Source organism: Schistosoma haematobium, chromosome 1 (assembly GCF_000699445.3).
Source record: "Schistosoma haematobium chromosome 1, whole genome shotgun sequence".
NCBI lineage: Eukaryota > Metazoa > Platyhelminthes > Trematoda > Strigeidida > Schistosomatidae > Schistosoma > Schistosoma haematobium.
In genome coordinates this window covers 53,865,978-53,885,881 of record NC_067196.1, presented here as the reverse complement: position 1 = coordinate 53,885,881, position 19,904 = coordinate 53,865,978, and the positions used below count along the sequence as shown (strand labels likewise).

The 19,904-nt window shown below is 40.0% G+C and overlaps 2 protein-coding genes across 2 annotated transcripts; both read right to left on the bottom strand.

Annotated features, from left to right (window-relative positions):
- Positions 1-1,691: 1,691 nt before the first annotated feature.
- Positions 1,692-3,690, bottom strand: ZSWIM1 (zinc finger, SWIM-type containing 1; the record flags this gene model as incomplete). Its single annotated transcript, XM_051218524.1, has 8 exons — positions 1,692-1,702; positions 1,787-2,035; positions 2,069-2,108; positions 2,919-2,937; positions 2,974-3,157; positions 3,191-3,471; positions 3,508-3,644; positions 3,682-3,690. Coding segments are annotated over 8 exons (930 nt in total), but the record flags the coding sequence as incomplete, so codon positions are not given.
- Positions 3,691-6,774: 3,084 nt separating this feature from the next.
- Positions 6,775-11,512, bottom strand: MS3_00001605 (uncharacterized protein). The gene has a single exon (XM_051209074.1). It carries the CDS (start codon positions 9,312-9,314, stop codon positions 8,148-8,150), a length of 1,167 nt encoding a protein of 388 aa, XP_051074494.1. The 5' UTR covers positions 9,315-11,512; the 3' UTR covers positions 6,775-8,147.
- Positions 11,513-19,904: the final 8,392 nt, after the last annotated feature.

Here is a 19,904-nt window from a genome sequence, read left to right as displayed (position 1 = left end):
CATGATGTTACTGAAGAAATGTTTGTTGTGCTGTAGACTATGTTTTTATGAACAACTGACTGTTGTCTTCAGTCTCAATCGCTTTAAAGCAGTATATATCTCCTTTGTCTTCTCTTAGGTAAGTTGGACTGGCCTATATCTCGTGTTTTGGTTTTATCGGCTGGATTATGTTCATTTTACTTCGTTTAGCATCATGTCTGTGCAAATGGAACAATAATTACGACACTTGCCTAGTTTAGTATTTCTTGGTTGCCTTATAATTTAGATTAGTCTATAGAATTATAGTGTAGTGCTTAAAGGCTGTAACGAAACGGATCAGTTTAGTAAGTACAACTGTCTGTTTTTAATGAGTATAGTGATTGAAATCAGTCTGATTAAAAATAGGAAAAAAGTGCCTTTGGTACTGTTGCTGTCATATAAGATAGCTTTAAGTACGTTTGGTGTTTATTTGTAGACAGCACGTCTAACACTGTCCATTTTTCAAGACCATTGTCATTAAACAATTTCCTCAGCAATAACATCAATAGCACGATAGCTAAGTGTCTGAGCTTTTATTTGCCTGCAAAACAGGAGTATACAGTCTTAAATGAGGAGTGTTGTCTTAATTAAATGCTGCTGGCTGTGGACAAATGTTAAGAGTGTTTTTGACAACTGGGACTTTTAGTTTACCAGACACTAAATCAACTCATATATCTTCCTGTAAAAGCAGACGCAGATGCATGGGAATACTTAAATGAGAGCAAAATAATAAATGCTGTGCTTTGCACAAGTTGTATTAGCTGGCGTGAGCCGATATTCATGAAGTCGAGGTAGGTCACAGCTGCATAAATTCTTTCCTTAGAAACATCTGTGTTTATTCACCTTTTCAACATTCTTCACTAAATGCATTACTATCTTATTTAGAATGTAACAGGAGTGAGCCGTCACAGATGTTACAGTGTTTCACCTTTAGAACTATGGCCCTATGAAACTTTATGGGAGACCCACCTAACATCAGATTACTAAAAGCATGCCGGACATCCACTTCCAGTGTTTTGGAGGTACTTCTTATACCCTTCCGTTTGAAAAAAGAAACAACAAATACAGCAGATTAACATTACCAACGCGACAATGTAGTTGGTAACGTGATATAAATCTTTGTTTCATATTTCATTGTTAATTAAAGTTCCTGAATAAATTTGTAAACCTGATGCTATTTCGTTTTATCTAGTTAACTGTTATAAGAAACTTGTGAAACGCGAGCCTCTGAGCACCTAGTTGGTGTGTAGTAAATTTAAGTCACAGCAGTTGATGGATGGACACGCGTTACACATCCCAACCGTCCCTGTCTCTAATCTAAGTTTCTTATTCAAATACCATATGATAAGCAAGCAGTGGGAAACCCCAAATTCAGGGCCTTCTTATAACCTATTTCAGCCGCCATGATGTGCTGCACTAGTACGTTGACAGGTACGCGTCTAAACCATAGCTGTTTACTGGGATGCCGCCGGATTTGCAATCAATACCTTAGGTACACTTACGGGTCACTAGTAACGTGAGGTTACGCACCTGCCAAAACACAACTACAGGCCCATTCAATGTTTTCACCCCTTATACCAAACATAGCAAGAAACTCTGTATTTAGTGAATATAAGACTTTTATTTAATTAGGTATCAACAAGGACTGGCAACGCAGATGACGCGATTTGTGTTTATTGAGTATCTGAAATAGAGAGTACGAGTATTAGCTTAATAGATGCATTTATAAATACTTAGATTTTGATTTCCAAAGAACCAGTGGACTTACTATGTTCGGAATCTGTAGGCAGACGCCTCATGCGTATTAATTCATCAACTTGATCTATCAATTGCCTTAGTATGTCCTGCACCGTCGTCTGTCCGAAAAGTGTACTGAGTGTGTGGATTTTACTGCGTAGAATGCGATACAACCTGCTCGTTTCAGTATAATCTGGAGACGAAATAGCTGGTATATTTACATCCACACCTCCACAGGCTGTCCAAGTCCATCTGCAACACAGCTTCAAAACTAAATCAACTACTTCATGATACAAAGATGAACATAACATACCTGTGAACTCTGGCATTTGTAGATGAGTAAAAACCATGTGCTTACATGGAATTCGACATGTTTTAAATAAACGGCAAGTGCAAGTGCCGTTGCTTATATGCACTACCGGACACAGAGGGCCGTCTACGAAGAACACAAAGGGTGACTGGCTATTCTCGATGTACATCAGTCCCCTTTTTTTATAGTCTTTAAGGACTATAGAGCCAGCATAGGTGGTTAGCTTGCTTAGTAGAGGCATTAAGCAATCTTCAGCTACGTATCTACGTTTGCGACTACAGTGTAAGCTGGACTGTAGTGACCTACGTTTGCCTAATTGCTTCTGCCATGTAAATGTCTTCCACATACATTTACTCAACGCGTCTCCATTAGACAACTTCCTCTTCAGTTGTCTGTGCGCACTTTCAACCCGGTGGTTGGTGTTGTTACCCAACGTAACGACATTGCCGTTGAAAGCTGCGGCCCAAGTTCCCTTCCTACTCATCCAGTTCTTGTTTAAATAAGCTGCGATGCGTCTGCTGCGAACACTGATTATTCGACGTACCTGGTGAAACTTAACTACTGTTTGTTCACGCACCAGCTGACATAAGTACTGCTTGATTATTGGATCGCGGGTCTTCTTACAAATAGCTCTACACACGTGGAAAGAGCATAAAGCTATGTGGGCAGTACGGTGCGTTAATTCAACAGCGGATATGATGGATCTTGCACAGTCCATCGCAAACGTTTCCGTTTGATTGGTTCCATTCATGATCTTTTTAAAATGATCCAGTATCCATACCATATCAACCTTCTCTTCCTTGGTCCAAGCAAACATAACTGGGACTCCATGTCCGCAGTTATCTGTACAAACCAACTGAAAGAGTTTATAACTAAAGACAATTAGTACACAGGAAAATTTTAATTACTTTCCCCTGCTCGTGTTGTATGTTGAATCCAAACACACAACTTCAGGGAACCGTTTGTACGTTTCAATTTGCTCGTGCGTGCTAAATGCTATCTTTGTAACCTGGTTAGCCACGCCCCCATAAGAAACGAATACTTTTCCACTGTTCCGTAACGTTTCAATTACGTCGTTTAAGCTTCCACAGCCTAAAATACCGTAGATATATGTGATAAGCTTACATTCGACAACTTTATATTTTAAATTATTAACATATTGCACCGTTATTGTCTTTCCAAAATGGTCTTTGGCATACTTAACTATTGAATTTGCATTACTTCCAGTCTCAACCATCGGCCGAACAACCTTCAACTGATCTTCATTTAATCTTCGGAACCATGGATCATTTTTCAAACACTTTTCATCACAAGGATGGTTATGTATCATCCTCGACGACGATATGACGAACCGGTTCACATCATACCGTAAACGAAACATGGCCTTGCAACCACTAAACTTTGATCTATGAAAATTGAAAACAATAATAATGATCATTTACCCTTTTATTCTCTCACCATGGCCCTCCAGCTTCTTTTTATGACCAAAAGAACATACATACACTACATACTCGTAGCGAATTTCCGGCTTTTCTTTGTTCAGCCTGCTTTCACGTACTACATAATGAGTCCAAGTCATCTATTACTTTTTAGATGATGTATTATCAATAACAAACCTTTTGCAACAGATCGACAGCTTCTCTGACTTGCTCCCAGCTTGTCAGCTGCCTGGGTCTCATAATCCTTTCGAAGACATCACCGGTATACACAGCCAATGGACACTCAGTATTAGTTTGGCTGGTTGATGGAGTAGCGGGATCCATAATACTGCAGAAAATAACAAATCTTTCATTCTGCCTGATAATAATAAATAACAATTAGGAACGAATATGCGGCCAGTTACGGTCACATGCGGTAGCAACATTTATTTTAGCTAAAAAACTGACTTCGGTTCTCGACACTTAAAAAACAATGCTCAAAATATAACGCATTAAGATTTCATGACATAAGAATAACGAGCTTGCCTGACAGTTAGGAACGATTATGCCGACAGTTCGAGTTCCATACAGCCGCAACACTTATTTAAGCTAACAAGACTAACCTTCGCTCCCGATATCTCAAAAAAAACGCATTAACATTTCATAACACAAGACTAGCCAGACTGCCTGAAGAAATACATTGACTTGAGAAGCAGCAAAAACCCAGAAAAAAAATGCTGACTCGAAATAAATTTCACACCGACATATAAAACATTACACTAACTGCGGCATTTTGCACACTAAAACATCAAATTACATAGCTACACAAAAGAAATAACTGAAAAAAAGCACAGAACGAAGAAAGCCGACCGCCATTGCTTACAGAGATGGCGGATATAATAATTCCCGCCTTATTCTGATTGGTTGCTAAGCTGAATACCACATTTACGAAATTGAGTTGCGTTTAATAGCACCCTCTTAAACTTCATGAACGTTATACCAAAGTGATTCGAACAGAGGAAAGCTGAAATCTCTAGACATTCACACATTACAGTAACTGCAAGCTGCTCGTTTTTTTTCATTATAGGAAGACTTCCAGAATAAGAGCAATGCTGAAAGTAGATAAACTTTGACAACTAACAACCCAGACTTCTGTCGGATGCTTTTATTGCAAGGGTAGTTCTGCTCCATCTTAGATGAAGCTATTATTTACCGAATGACATCGTACCACACGCAAAACATGGCTTGGCAATCGACAAACGTTGATCTATATGGAAGTGAGCATAACATTAGCTATATACCCTTTCACTCTCTGAGCATGGCCATCCGGCTTCCTTTAATGGCCAAAACAACGAACCCACATAACATTCTGTTGCAGATCTCCGACTTTTCGTCTTTTAGATTGGACGTCATACGTCCAAGTCATCTAATAATTATATGCGGTCTGTTTTCAATGATGAGCTTTCTACAAGAGATTGATTGCATCTCCGACGTGGTCCTGGTTTGTCAGGTGCCTGAGTCTCACGAACCCACCGGATATATTACCGTCATCCAAGGAATAAAACAAACGGAACTCCAGTGCTTACAACGATGACAAAAATGATAATTCTCACCTCATTCTGATTGGTTGCAAAGTGGGCCAGCAAAATTACTAATCGGCGTTAATTTTATTTCCAGTGGTGGTGGTGTTATGTTTGTGGTCTCAAGAAAAAGCAGGAAAAACGACATGGTATTAGTATCACCGATGTCCTTCTAACAGAACGTTTTTGTTTGTTAGTCTATTCAGTGCTTTGATGTCGTTTAGAAGTTTATTTATTCCACCGACAATCAGATTGTGTGCCTCATTTTTAACCTGGGCTATTAGCTAACTCACTATTCAGAGACTTTCTGCCCTTTGTTCTGAGGCAATCACCAAACATCTTGATACAGGACATCAGGTAGACACCCCACAACCCTTTAGGGTGATTACCAGGCAACCAAACTCCAGTCTTCTGAAGTTTGCTGAAGCCGTTGCCATCAGGCGTCAAAAACCTGAACTATGTATTCAAAAGGAGACGGTTGTTAATCTTTCCTTGCCTTGGTGACAAATATTCTTTCGCTGCACCTTAAAAAGCTCTCCTCCTTTCTTTTGTATTTATTACGTCATTGATTTTATTTTATTTTTTCAACTATCAAATTAATAGTCTTTCGACTGAACTCTACCCACTATATTCCCATCAATGTTTATTCATTATGTAATTAATTGCTTTTAACCCACTTTTGAACCATTGTCACAATTAATGTTGTAGAATATTCTTTCACATTAGGTATATATTTACAATATTCAGTAAGCAATTGAAACTCATTATGTAATTATGATTTTTAAATATCACAGGTTGTAAGCAGCTGACGAGAACCTACGAAATAAAATGAACTCATGCTATTCTGCTAGAATCTTTGTTCTTGCTTTTTTCAAAACCTGAATTTCCAGTGAAAAAGTCGACGGACTTCATGAAAGCTGTGCTGCGATGAACAACTTGTGGTCGGGAAAATAAAGTAAATAAAGCCTAAAGCTGTTCATAACACGGTCTTGTGTGGTTAGAGTATGATCCGCCGGTTAAAAATGTTGAACTTAACACATAACGTTGTAAATTTTCATTGTGAGACAGACATGATCAATACGACATTAAATCCTTTTGAAATATTGGGGGTTTCATCCCAAGGTTGGGACGAAGTCATATTTTCCATATACCTGTTTTCTGTGATTTATATAGATAGTACCAAAGAAGGGAAGGAAATGGGAAACACAAGAAGCAGAGCAGACAATGGTATTTTCTCATATCATTTTCCATCACTCGTTTTATCGTTATTACACTTATAAACCAATAAGTGGAGTGTATTTTAGAATAACTGTCCATTTTTACTTATAAAATGATCTTTATGTGAAGATACAATTTATGGACGGCCTTTGAGAAGCACTAAAATGACCTCGGAACGTCCACTTATCTATCAAGGTAAATTGAGCGCTATATATTAGTGTAAGGAATCAGGATTTGCATCTAAATGTTAGAAATTATGAATTAAATTTTATGTTTTCACCACAATCTTACACCATTTATAGTGCCAAAATGGTATATCAACCCAACAATTGAATGAAGTTTTGAGCCAAAATGCAAGATCTGTTACCTTACGTCTCTGAGCAAATCGTGTGTGACCTTGATGATGTCACAGGTATTCAGTGTTTGACAACGCTTCTACCAGTAACACCTTCTAATATATTTCGTTCCCACCAAGAGAAATCAAAAGACAGAGTCGAGGAGACCGGAAGAGTATATTTGGCGATGACCAATATATCGGAATTCTCTGATCTAATCTGGCTAGCGATCGCGGTTGATGTTGAGCACGGCGTTACCACACGTGATCTGGTGCGGATGCCTGACCGAGCGCCTTCAGCTAGATGAGTCCACTAAAACATATGGTCAGCATCCAATGTCGAAAACTTACAGAGCTATTTATTTTGGGGATTTATTTACCGCTACAGATCACTCCCCCTAGTGGGGCAGTGACGACCCTAAGACGTGGCCAGCCAGAAGTTTAAACCCAACGAGTTTGTCGTTGGTAAACACTCTTCTGATAGCTTACTAAATTTAGCAGCATCTGGTCGTCTTTCCTTACTATATGGGACGGAGGTACAACATAGTAAAAAAGAAAATGTACAATGAAAATTTCGGATCCTCATAAACGTCATCGTTCTTTTCCAGCCGTCCTGGAAAAGAAAAAGAAAATGTAAGTGCATGTCGAAATACACTCGTATGTGCGTAAAAACACAATGTCGGCGGAAAAAAATGGAAAATAAACTCATGAACACGTAATAGCATTAAAAAAATTGTTTTTTTTTTGTTTTGTTTTTTTTAAATAGAAATAAAAATATATAAGCATATTAAAATTGTTTTTCTTTTAAAAAATAATATAAAATGTCGAGAAGTGCCTTACGTGCAATAGTCGTTTAAATGTTCTGGAAATCTCACCCTTCTTCCAGAACGCGTCGTTTTAAGTTTATTTTCGGATACTGTCGAAGTATCATCGTGTGTGTTGGTTGTCGGATGAGGTATTGTAAGTGTCGGAGTCGTGTCGTTCGATTGTACCGAAGGAAAATCGACGTGGATAGGATTTCCTTCTAAATACGCTGCTTTTAAGCGATCGATGCTGATGCTATCGTTTGTTCCGTTCTTATCGACTATATAGTACTTAGATTCACGTTGAAGAACTTTGAAGGGTCCTTCGTATGCTGATTCGAATGGTCGTCGATGCGAGTCTCGACGAATGAAAACGTGTGTACTATATCGTAAGTCAGGTTGAACGAAAACATCAGTTGATTGAGGTCGAGTGAAAGCAGGTTTAACTGAGCGCATTGCGTTTGTAAACCTGTTCGTGTAGGAGGTTAGATCCATGTTCATTGAAGAGGATGAAGAATCCACGAATTCCCCTGGAAGTCGAAGTGTTGTTCCACAAACGGGTTGAGCCGCAGTGTATCCCATGTCAGCTGTCACTGCATTGCGAATACCTAGTATGACGAGTGGAAGAGCGTCGGTCCACTGTGAAACGTTTGCAGCTGATAGTGAAGTTTTTAGTTGTCGGTGAAAGCGTTCTACTAACCCGTTTGCGTGTGGGTGGTAGGCAGTCGTTCAGAAGCGAGTGATTCTTAAACATGTGGTCAGACGACGGAAAAGTTCAGATTCAAACTGACGTCTGCGGTCTGTAGTGATGGTTGAAGGGCAACCGAAGTTTGCTACCCATCGTTCGACGAAGGTGCGAGCCACTGTTTCAGCAGTGATGTCCTTGGTAGGTACTGCTTCTGGCCATCGAGTGAAACGGTCAACGCAGGTTAAGAGATAAGAGTATCCATTTGAATCTGGTAAAGGTCCTACCAAATCCAGATGAACATGGTCGAAACGAGCATCGGGAGTTTTAAACGAGCCTAAGGGACATTTATTGTGTCTGATAACCTTAGATTTTTGGCACCTTACACAGGAGCGTGCCCACTCCCTCACGTCTTTATTCATTCCAGGCCAGCAAAACCTTTCTGCTATAAGCTTGATGGTTGCACGAACACCTGGATGAGAAAGTTTGTGCAATGTGTTGAAGACATTGCGTCGATAATGTTTCGGCACGATTGGGCGATCCTTACCTTTAGGTGTGTCACAAAGTAAGGTTTCTTTACCTGTTCCCATCTGTTTGATGCGTAGTTTAAGTGTTGTGGACGATAACTCGTGCTGAAGATCACTGTCTTCTTTTTGAAGCTCGGCGAGTTTAAGAAGGTCGATTCCTTGGAAACTGTTCAAGGAAGTTATACGAGATAAAGCGTCTGCAACTACATTGTTTGCTCCAGAAATGTGTTGAATATCTGAAGTAAACTGCGAAATGTAGTCCAGTTGTCGAGACTCACGAGGAGAGTACTTGTCAGAAGGAGAGCTTAACGAGAAAGTGAGCGGTTTATGGTCCGTGAAAAGAGTGAATTCACGGCCTTCGATATAGTGTTGGAAATGCCGTACAGCACAATACATAGCTAGGAGTTCCCTACCGAATGTGCTGTACCTTGATTTGGTGTCTAGCAACCTTCTAGAGAAAAATGCCAAGGGTTGCCAGGAGTTGTTAACCCATTGTTGTAAGACTCCTCCGATTGCTGAGTCGGATGCGTCTACTGCGATGCTAATGGGTGCTCGGGTGTCCTGATGTGCGAGCATTGTTGCTTTAGCAATCAGTTCCTTAACTGTGGAGAATGCTTTTCGTGCGGTGTCGTCCAAATTAATGGATTTCGCATTTCCACGAAGTTGGTCGGTAAGAGGTTTCATGAGTAATGCGCATTTAGGTATGAATCGTCTATAGAAACTTATAAGGCCGTTGAACGTGCGTAATTGCTTGACGGTGGTCGGTTCTGGGTAATCCAGAATGGCCGCCACTTTGGTCCTAAGAGGTCGAATGCCTTGAGCATCGATAGTGTGTCCCAGAAAGTCTAACGAGTCGGTTCCGAATTGGCATTTCTGAACGTTTACAGTAATGCCATGTTTTTGAAGTCGTTCGAAAACAAGATCCAGATGCTTGAGATGTGTTTCTCTGTCCGGACTTGCGATTAGACAGTCATCAACATACGCGTGTACGAAGTTGAGACCTCGAAAACGTCGTCTATGAATCTTTGGAATGTTTGAGCAGCATTCCTTAGACCGAAAGGCATTCGCAAAAATTCATAGAGTCCGAAAGGAGTTATGATAGCTGTTTTCGGTATGTCGTCAGTAGCCATAGGGATTTGGTTATACGCTTTAACCAAGTCGATTTTCGAAAAGACAGTTGTACCTTTCAAGGTAGCTGTCAAATCGTGAATGTGAGGCAAGGGGTAACGATCGGGAATGGTTTTCGCGTTCAATCGCCGATAGTCACCAGTTGGACGCCAATCGTTGCTGTCCTTTTTAGGGACCATGTGCAACGGAGATGCATATGGGCTACTTGACGGTCGTATGATTCCTAAGTCCATCATGTGATCGAATTCGTTTTTCGCTAACCTTAGCTTTTCAGGAGCTAGTCGTCGTGCTTTAGAGAATACAGGTGGTCCTGTAGTCGTGATGTGATGTGTAACGTTGCTGGTTACACACGGTAGTTTCGGTTGAGTTTGTTGTATCCCAGGGTACTTATCGAGTAGTGGTTGATAGAGTGGGTCTATCATATGTTTAACTGACTGGGGATACTCTACAACCAGTAAAAGAAGTTATGCAAACGGACAAATTAGTGTTCCCGTCTACTAGCCTCCGTTTGCGCGTATCGATGATCAGATTGTGGTGTTGTAGAAGGTCCATACCAATGATTGGTATAGAAACATCTGCAACAACGAAAATCCAGTGTATGGGTTTGCGTAAACCCACGTTAAGGTAAACGTACCTTTTGCCATATGTAGCGATCGGTTTTCCGTTTGCCGCCTGTAAGTTTAGGGTCGATTCGTGTAGTCGGTCGTTAGGATTTGCTGGGAGAACGCTAACTTCTGCGCCAGTGTCGACGAGGTAGCGAACTCTCGTTGTCACATCTGTGACGAATAACAGACGGCTTTGTTCGCCGGCTACGGTTGCCGTTAACGCGTGCCGGCTTGGAAGTTTCCCGAATTGTTTTTCGAATCAGTCGGTTTCGTGTTGGGAAAATTGCAGGGTTTTCTGCAATTTCTGGAAAGCTTTCCATACTGGTTATGATACCAGCACCAGTCGGGGTTATCTGTCTCTCGTGGTCTAGAGACAGATCGCTTACGAGAAATGCTTCTACGTGGTGTGCGTGATCTCTTACGGTCGGTACGAAGACTAAGATAACGCGTGAGTGTGTGACATAAGTCGGTTATATCATTCTGAGTCGTGTGAGGCTTTTCTTTGACTGAAAATACCTCGTTAGTAGAAGACTTCGTAATTTCTAGAATGCGGTCGGCAGATGCAGCTAGCTCGTCTAAGCCGTTGTTCTGGAACGAGACCAGAACTGCTTGCACCTGTTGGGGAAGTTTTGACAAGAAGAGTTGTTTGAATAGACCTTCGTCGAAAGTTCTTAGGCCTATAACCTCTCTCATCCGTTGCAACATGTCTGTCGCAGAACCGTGTTGCAGGTCGATGTTATTGAAGAGTTGATCTAACCTTTGTCGATCGGTTAGATCTCCTCGTTTAAGAATCGAGCGTTTTAAGATTTCGTAAGGATCGGAAACATCACTAGTAAACATACTAGGTGTTACGTACCTGTTGAATTCGCGCGGTAGTGCCTTGACTACTGCGAGGAATTGTGCACGTGTGTCGATCACGCCGTGCTCGGAGAAGTCGGCTTCTGCGTAGCAAAACCAGGCTTCGATGTTGTCGGGCCAGAAAGGCATCAGTTGAAACGAAGGTGGGGACAAAGTCTTAAGCTTGAGTACTTTAGGTGTCTGTTCAGTCATGATGAAGTATGAAGTACGATAATGAACGAGGGGAAAAAATATATATATCCAAGAAAAAACACGAAAAAAAAATCACAATGTTCAAAAAAAAATAAAAAATAAGGCAATGATATATAAAAATCCCAAAAAGGAACAGACTCACAGTTACAATTAGGTGTACCAGATCACGTCGGTCTCACCAATGTTGATGTCACAGGTATTCAGTGTTTGACAACGCTTCTACCAGTAACACCTTCTAATATATTTCGTTCCCACCAAGAGAAATCAAAAGACAGAGTCGAGGAGACCGGAAGAGTATATTTGGCGATGACCAATATATCGGAATTCTCTGATCTAATCTGGCTAGCGATCGCGGTTGATGTTGAGCACGGCGTTACCACACGTGATCTGGTGCGGATGCCTGACCGAGCGCCTTCAGCTAGATGAGTCCACTAAAACATATGGTCAGCATCCAATGTCGAAAACTTAATGCTATTTATTTTGGGGATTTATTTACCGCTACAACCTTGAGAAGTTTCAGTCAACTAGAAAGCAGTCCATATAAAGTAAAAATAATTAAATTCAATTAAAAATAATAGAGGGAACAATATTCTTTAACATGGTTTAAAAACTTTTCAGTGTCAGAAAGAGGCTTTGCAGTTCCGAAATCGTAATGCGTACGATGCAGGAACTCATCCATGTGACTCCATAATCTCAGTCTTCAGTCTTCAGTAATAAGGATAAGAGGTCTATCGACCTATATTAATCCTTGCAGTTTGCAATACCGTGGAGGTCCAACCTCGTTTTGAATATATTAACAGACGGTGCTGATATAACGTGTTCCGGTAGAGGATTCCAGTAATTCACTACTCGGTGCGAGAAACAGAACTCCAGACGTAAATGGTTTGATCTCGGTTTTTGAACTTTCTTCTAATGTCCTCTCAAATGATCAGTCCTAGATAGAAGTAAAAGATAAGACATGTTAATACCAAGGTCATCGTTCAGTATACGATAAGCCAATATTAGGTCACCCCGTACTCTACGGTAAGATAACGGAAATAAGTTAAGGTGTCTCAGTCTGTCTTCATAAGATAGGTCAGATAGACCTTGTACCATCTTAGTACCTCGTCGTTAGATTTTTCCCAGAATCTCTGCTTCATACTTGAAACAAGGACTCGCTGCTTGAATCCCTTATTCTAAATGTGGTCGCACATAAATCGGGTATAATAATCTAAACATTCCATCGTCTAAATATTGGAAAGACCTACGAATAAACCATAATACCCTATAGCCTTTCGCAGCAGCAGTCTTACAGTGACTAGTGATTTTGAGATTACTGCTTAATATGACTCCCAAATCTTTATAGTTTCTTACTTTGGGTAGCACGAATCCACATATTGTGTAGTGATACGATTCATCATAGTTATTTGTTTGCATCACTACACTCTTATTAGGATTTACTTCTGTCCAACCATGTCACCAATGAGCTAAGATCATTCTCTAATACTATCCTGACATACTGTGTATGGGTCTCCAGATTTTTATGTCATCAGCGAAGAGTAGAACGGATGACTTTGCTATAGTTGGTAATTCATTTACATAAAGTAAAAAGAGAAAAGGACCGAGGATTGTACCTTGGGGAACTCCACTTTTCACAGGTACCCACGAGGAGAGAGCCCCATTAACCCTTACCCTTTGTCTCCTGTCATGGAGAAAGTTACCTATCCAATCGACGACTGTGTTATGGATTCCAAAACGTTTCAGTTTGAATTTAAGACCAGAGTGTGAAACCTTATCAAAGGCTTTACTTAGATCTATGAAAATTACATCCACAGGAGCATTCCGATCCTTTGCCGCAGCCCACTCTTCTCGTGCAATGAGAAGATTTGTCAAGCAAGATAGGCCTTTCCGAAAACCATGTTGTGCCCTGGAGAAAAGATTTTGCCCTTCAACATAGTTTATAACAGCTATCCGAATGATTTTCTCCATCAGTTTTACAACTGCACTAGTTAAGCTAACAGGTCTATAGTTACTAACTAAATCCCTACTCCCAGCCTTATACACCGGACTTATTATGGCGTCTTTCCAGTCTCTAGGAAGTCTGGACTGTCTCAGAGACATGTCGAATAGTATCGCTAATGGTTCAGCAATTTCATCTGATATGGCTTTCATAATCCTAGGATGAATATCATCGGGACCACTGGACTTATCAGGTTTGAGATGCTGAAGTAGCTTTAAAACAGTATCTTTCTCAATAACTACAGGATCCATCAGCGAGCCGTCACGGTCACGATGAATCATTGGTCGCTCCTCATTACCGATAGAAAACACTTAACTAAAGTATTCCGATAAAGCTTCAGCTTTTTCGGCATCATTCTCTGTTAAGATTAACAGATTATCTCGTATTAAAAGTGATGGAATTCCATCGCTTCTCTTAGTTCGCCTTTTTATGTACGAGAATAACGGTTTCGGACTGTATCTAGAATCCCTAACCAATAGTTTTTCGTATGATAGTCTAGTCTTGCTTATTAACGCTTTACAGGCATTCCTAATCTTACAATAACTGGTTCTGTATTGTTCTAAGCCAGTAGAGCTGAACATATTCCAGTGATTCTTCCTTCTCCTAGCGAAACTGGAAAACGGACCACTTAAAAGCATAATTAGCCATTTACCAACTTATTATCGCTATATAGACGACACCTTCATAGTACTAGAAAAAGAAAATGATAAGGACAATTTATTTAATACATTTAATAACGTTCATCCATCAATCAGTTTTACATCAGAAGATGAACAGAACGACAGCATATCGTTTCTAGATGTCCAACTAAAAAGAAGAGCAGACGGAACTTTAAAAAGAGGGGTACGCGGAAAGTCTGCAGCAGGACAATACGCTCATCTCCATAGTGCAGTTCCAATAAGATACAAAAGGAACTTGGTAAAGATCTTGACACATCGGGCTAGAATGATTTGCTTTGAAGACACCATCTAAGAAGAATTGAATAATATTCGGAACCTACTTAGTATGAATGGGCATCCCATGAAATTCATCGACAAACATATGATGGAGAAGAAAACAATGACAAAGATACCCACCGTCCATAAGAAGGTACTATTCATAAAACTACAATTCATAAATGACACCATTGAAGAAATCTTGACTCGGAAACTAAGAAGAGCCGTACAAAAAACATTTAATGCTGCCAGATTAAATGCAATCTTCTACAACTATCCCAAGATAAGAACGGCCAACAAAGACAGACTGCCTGAATTCGCCAAATCTATGTGTTCCTATTGTTTCAACTGCTCCTGTGGAGCCAGTTATATTGGGCGTACAATTCGGCAAGTCCGTCATCGCATTACTGAACATCATCCGTCGTGGTTAAACAAAGGACAGGTAAAAGTGATCAAAAGTTTTATTCTCTCTCACCTGGTTGACACAGGTCATCAAGTTGAATTGAATAAAGCTTCTAAGATTATCTACAATATCCCATCTAATTTGCCACATGGTTTACGAGTGCGCCTTTTGCACATTGCGGAAGCCATCGCAATCCATGTTCACAAACCTGACCTTTGCATTCAAAAGAGATTCGTACAACCGCTTTATCTGCCCTGGTCATCAGTTTAAGATTTCCTTCAAAAGAACTATTTTTCATACTTCTTCCACTTGTTTTTTTTAACTTTTGTAATTTTGTTTCTGTTGCTTTGGAACTTAATAACTTCTCAACATTCATCTCTTGATTCTTACGTAACTACCATCCTATTGACCATCCGTTAAAATTCTGTTCCTTCTTTGTTTCTCACATTATGCAACGTAGCAACTTCTTGATCACTTTGAATATTAATAACCCTCTTTCTTCTAATTAATCAATGTTAATTTAAATTTCATTATGTAATTATTACGTAACGTATCTACTCGATGAGTATTATGTTATTATTGTAAAACGTATATATATTAGTGTAGAGCCATGATGAAAAACTAATTGAAAAGAAATTTCTTCGATCAAGTCGTTCCTTCTTTATTTTTCTAAGGAGTTTCCTGACCGTTTTAGTTATCCATGGTGGACGGTTATTCGGTTTTCGCGGTACCAGGTATGGTATGAACGGGGACGTAACTAGTCTAAATTTACCTTTAAATACAGACCATGCTTCTCCAACTGATATGCTAGTAATAAAAATAATAATAATAATTTATTCCCAAATAACAGTTTGTTACATGAGGCATGCCAGTTTACAAGCAAGATCAAATTGATACAAATGATACAATATCCACTGTAGTAAATTAAATAGCTGGGTTGATAATTTATAAGATATGAATGTAGATGGTTTTAATCAGTACTACAGTTGGCGCGCTTCACGACAGTTGCGTTGCGAATGTGCAACTGATGGTCAAGGATAGGTCCATTGAAGGTGGGAGCTTCTAAATGTCGCAACCTTATGTCCCTTTGGAATGTCCAAGGCTTTGAGGATGGTGCAGGATAAAATCTTTCGTTCCATATCACAAGGGGGCTGAAAGAGGGAGCAAGTAGAAGAAAACACGAGGGGCAGAGTAGCCAATATTCATGAAGGAATGTTTAAGGTATGATTACTCAGTCTAATTTTCTTTTATTAAGGTATTTGTCGAGAAAGAGCATTTAATAGGTTAAAGAAAATAAGTGTTAACAGGGTGTGAGTGGACATACAACTGACAAATGGAGGCGATTCGGAAAGGAGCTGAGAGTATGGGATTATGTGTGATTATAAAATAAAATATAGTGCTAGAAACAGTATTGTGATATACAATTGGCTGTCTTCCTTTTATTATCGAAGCTATTAGAGCCCCTTTCGTTTTTTTTGTATTATTATTTTTTCTTCAGGTATTATAGGGTCTTGAGTAGGCTTCGTATATTTGCGAATTGTCTAGTTTGCTTGTAATAGGATTTCTGGATAGGAAGTGAAAACAATTCAACGTTCGTAACACGATTTAAAGAGGTATTTTGCGTGATAAATCAGCATCAATACCATAAGTAACAACTAACCAGTCTGTCTTAGCAGCGCATTCCTGAATGGCTGATATGTTAGCTTTCCATACTTTTGGGCGAGGTGTAACCTGATCGTATAACATGTCCCTACTTATAAACATGAATGGCAAAACAGCATGATCGCTGTTCACTAGTGGTGGGAGAATATTAAAGTCGACAATATCCTCAGTCTCATGAGTGATTACCAAGTCCAGCAGAGAAGAACCCTGGTTAACACCAAAACGTGTGGGTTGGGATACATGATGCACTAGTGCATGCTCCATTATTGTTATCAGGAACCTACTATCAAAGGAGTTTATAGATCCTTCTGTGGTCATATCAGTCCAACTAATATCAGGTTCGTTAAAGTCTCCTATTATCAAGCATCTGGCATTTTCACTCCAAAGATGAATGTGCTCTAGAATAAAGTCATCAGCTAAGCAGATTGGGCTGCGATAGATGACACCTAGCATAAATGTACCACATCCTATAGCCAACTTACAGCTAATGACTTCACAAGTACCGCTATCATGGGATTCGCTAGTAGAGGAGCGGATATTTATGCCATTGGCTATGTGTAACAGGACGCCGCTTCCTTTCCTACATCTATGTCTATCACTCCTGATGCAATGGTATCCGGATAATTCTGGAGTAATGTCTAAGTCATCGACTAACCAAGTTTCTGTCACTGCTACTATGAGTGGCTTTAACCTGTCCACTAATGCTTCTAGTTCATAGAACTTATTTCGTAGACTACGAGCGTTGGCATATAAAACTTCTAAGTCGAACAGCCTATCCACACAGGCCTTGGTAGCATTCGCTTCCAAGACCTGACTATCCGAAAACCCACTAGCCGGAGATTTTTCTCGCCGTTTTGCCGACGGGTTTCAAGTTCAGCTAGTGCTTTCTTCCTTTTTATTCTCTCTTCGAGAGACATGTCAGAATTGTCGTGACAACGAGCGCTACTTAACAAGAGATCCCATTGCTTCTCCGATCCTAGGATTATCTTAAAGAGTCTGCATGGACGGGGTTCAACATTGTACTCGGTCCTCTTGCCTATTCTAACCAATTTTTTGACCTGAACTCCTTTGGAGTTATCTGGTAAAATACTACGAATGTAGTCTCCTAGCTTTTCTAAGTCATGTGCGTGTCTAATTTTCGGATCAGGGTCGTTCGACTCCCACAATTTGCTCACAATAATATTCGATGTTATTAGATTTTTCTTCTCAGTCACGCCAGGATGGGTTTCACTCTTACCATCAGATCTCGGTAGTGCAGTTTGTGGCTCACAATTTGAGTCCACCAGTGAGTTACTAACTACCTGTGTACTACTTACGGCTTTTTCTTTTCGTTTCGTTTCCTACGTACCGTAGTCCATTTTTCATCCCTCATAACACTGGGACTATTTGGAACGGTGACTGTTTTATCCAGATCTTCGGTTCCCACTAAAGGCGCATTATTAACAATGTCAATAACAGGTGGTACTACTACCCTTGTTAATGTCAACGAAGATTTCACTTTTACGTCGGTCAGAGTCGGTTGTTTGAGGCGTCGCGTAACAACAGGTACCACACTGACACATTCGTCACTGTCAGTGTCCGTGTTAGCGCATATGGCGTCGTTCTTCCAACAGGCCAAAGCCAATAGGCTCATAGCCTCCTGTATTAGTAACGTCTTATCTGCACAGCAAAACATGCAAAGCCAATGTGAGTTAGGCTTCGAACATCTTTCGTATGCGGTGGGACTTAAACGGGTGCACATTTTGTGGAACTACTTATTGCATTCGTCACACTGCATTCCCTCCTCCACAGGGTACAAACTGTTTGGTTGTCCACACAATATGATCACAGTATGAACACAAATGTCAGTCAACGAATAAAAGGTTACCACAAGACAAACTTTAGCAAGATTTTAAACCTTAACCAAAGTACTTTGATACAGACCAAGAATGCTTTCGAATGTAACAAATACACAAAAGCCAAAAAAACTCAATGGAATATCACTTTAACTGTAGTAGAACCAGTTAAAGTGTAATTCGTAGTTTTGATACGTAATTTACGATCAAAACAGTTAACTAATTCAACGAGAAACAATACCACTGTCCTTTTTAGATAGCGCGCGTTCAGTTGGCTACCAGAGCCATGGTAATTTTGCAAAATTATTTTACTCTCGACCAAATTACCTCTATATTATTCGTGCGTACTCTGGCGATGGAGTCTACAAAATGCCGCCCACGGACGTCGACGTGATGCACGTAACCAGGTCCAAGTAAGCGTCCGTATGCTCGCCAGCCAACTTTGTATCTTGTGGTTCCCAGATGCACATACTCTCGTATAATTGGTATTATAGTCGTGGCTTTTCGGTTTCCAACGTGCTGGAAGTGTCTTTTTTGAGGAGGCATATCGTATATACCAGGGACCAGTCAAGTGTATACCCAGTGTTCTTGAACACTTCGTCCTCTATTGAATTTGAGTTATCTAACGATCGTTTCTTCTACTTCTACGATTCTCCTAACTCCTCCAAACGACTCATGCATGTTCGTCATTTTTGTTGCACGCATATCTCAACAGTACTCGTATCATTAAACTGCTGAAGCTTCGGTAAGATCTTCAAAGGTTGCAGCCAATGTTACTGGTGTTTTTATTATCATTTTTGCAAGAATCATTATAATCGGTCTTAGTCCCAATAGTAATCGGGGCAAAAATGTTCCCGTCCTAACAGACTTCTTACAATACATATTATACACAAATACAACATAATCACGATAGTCTTCACAAAGTCCATGAGTCATTTGACTACCGCAATTACGAATAAAGGAACTTCTTAGCAATCCCATGTGTTGTAACTGCTCAGTTACAACGTCTTTAAAATTTGCCGTAAGCCTGTCGGTACTGAAATGGGTGTTGTGACCTCGAGATCCCCAAAACTTTTCTCAGTGGCTCGTCCACAAATTATAGTTTTGCCGCTAAAGCTTCTGTATCGTTGGTTAGATATCCAATTAGTATGTCACGTTGCTATGAAGTTTAATCACGGCATAAATCATAAAATACTGCTCAGGCAGCCTGCTTAAATATCTGGGCTACCTGTTTCTGCCATCTGATTTTTTCAACAAGTTATCTGTTTTTTTCGTTTGTTTTAACTTATAATTATGTTCATTAATCGCATAACCTATTCAGGCGCTTTTATGAAAAGCCTACGACCTTTCGCTGCACAGGTTACAAAAAAGTACCATAAAAGACATCGTGGTGGTTGGCAATATTCGTTAAAGAGAATGAATATTAATCGTATGTCGATTCCAGAGCTCCTAAATTCTAACTGTCGGTCACTAATCAACAAGGTGGACTATCTGCAGTTCCTACTAAGTCAAAATATGTATCGTAATTGTGATGTCCTCACAATTCAAGAATCTTGGTTAAATGATTTACAGGATGACTGCCTAGTATCACTACGTGATTTCATAATTTATCGTCAGGATCGATCAAACAATAAAAATAGGTTTGGTGGCAGTGTAG

Excerpts from the sequence above, each read along its gene's own strand:
- MS3_00001605 (XM_051209074.1), bottom strand. The coding sequence starts at position 9,314 with ATGAAACCTCTTACCGACCAACTTCGTGGAAATGCGAAATCCATTAAT.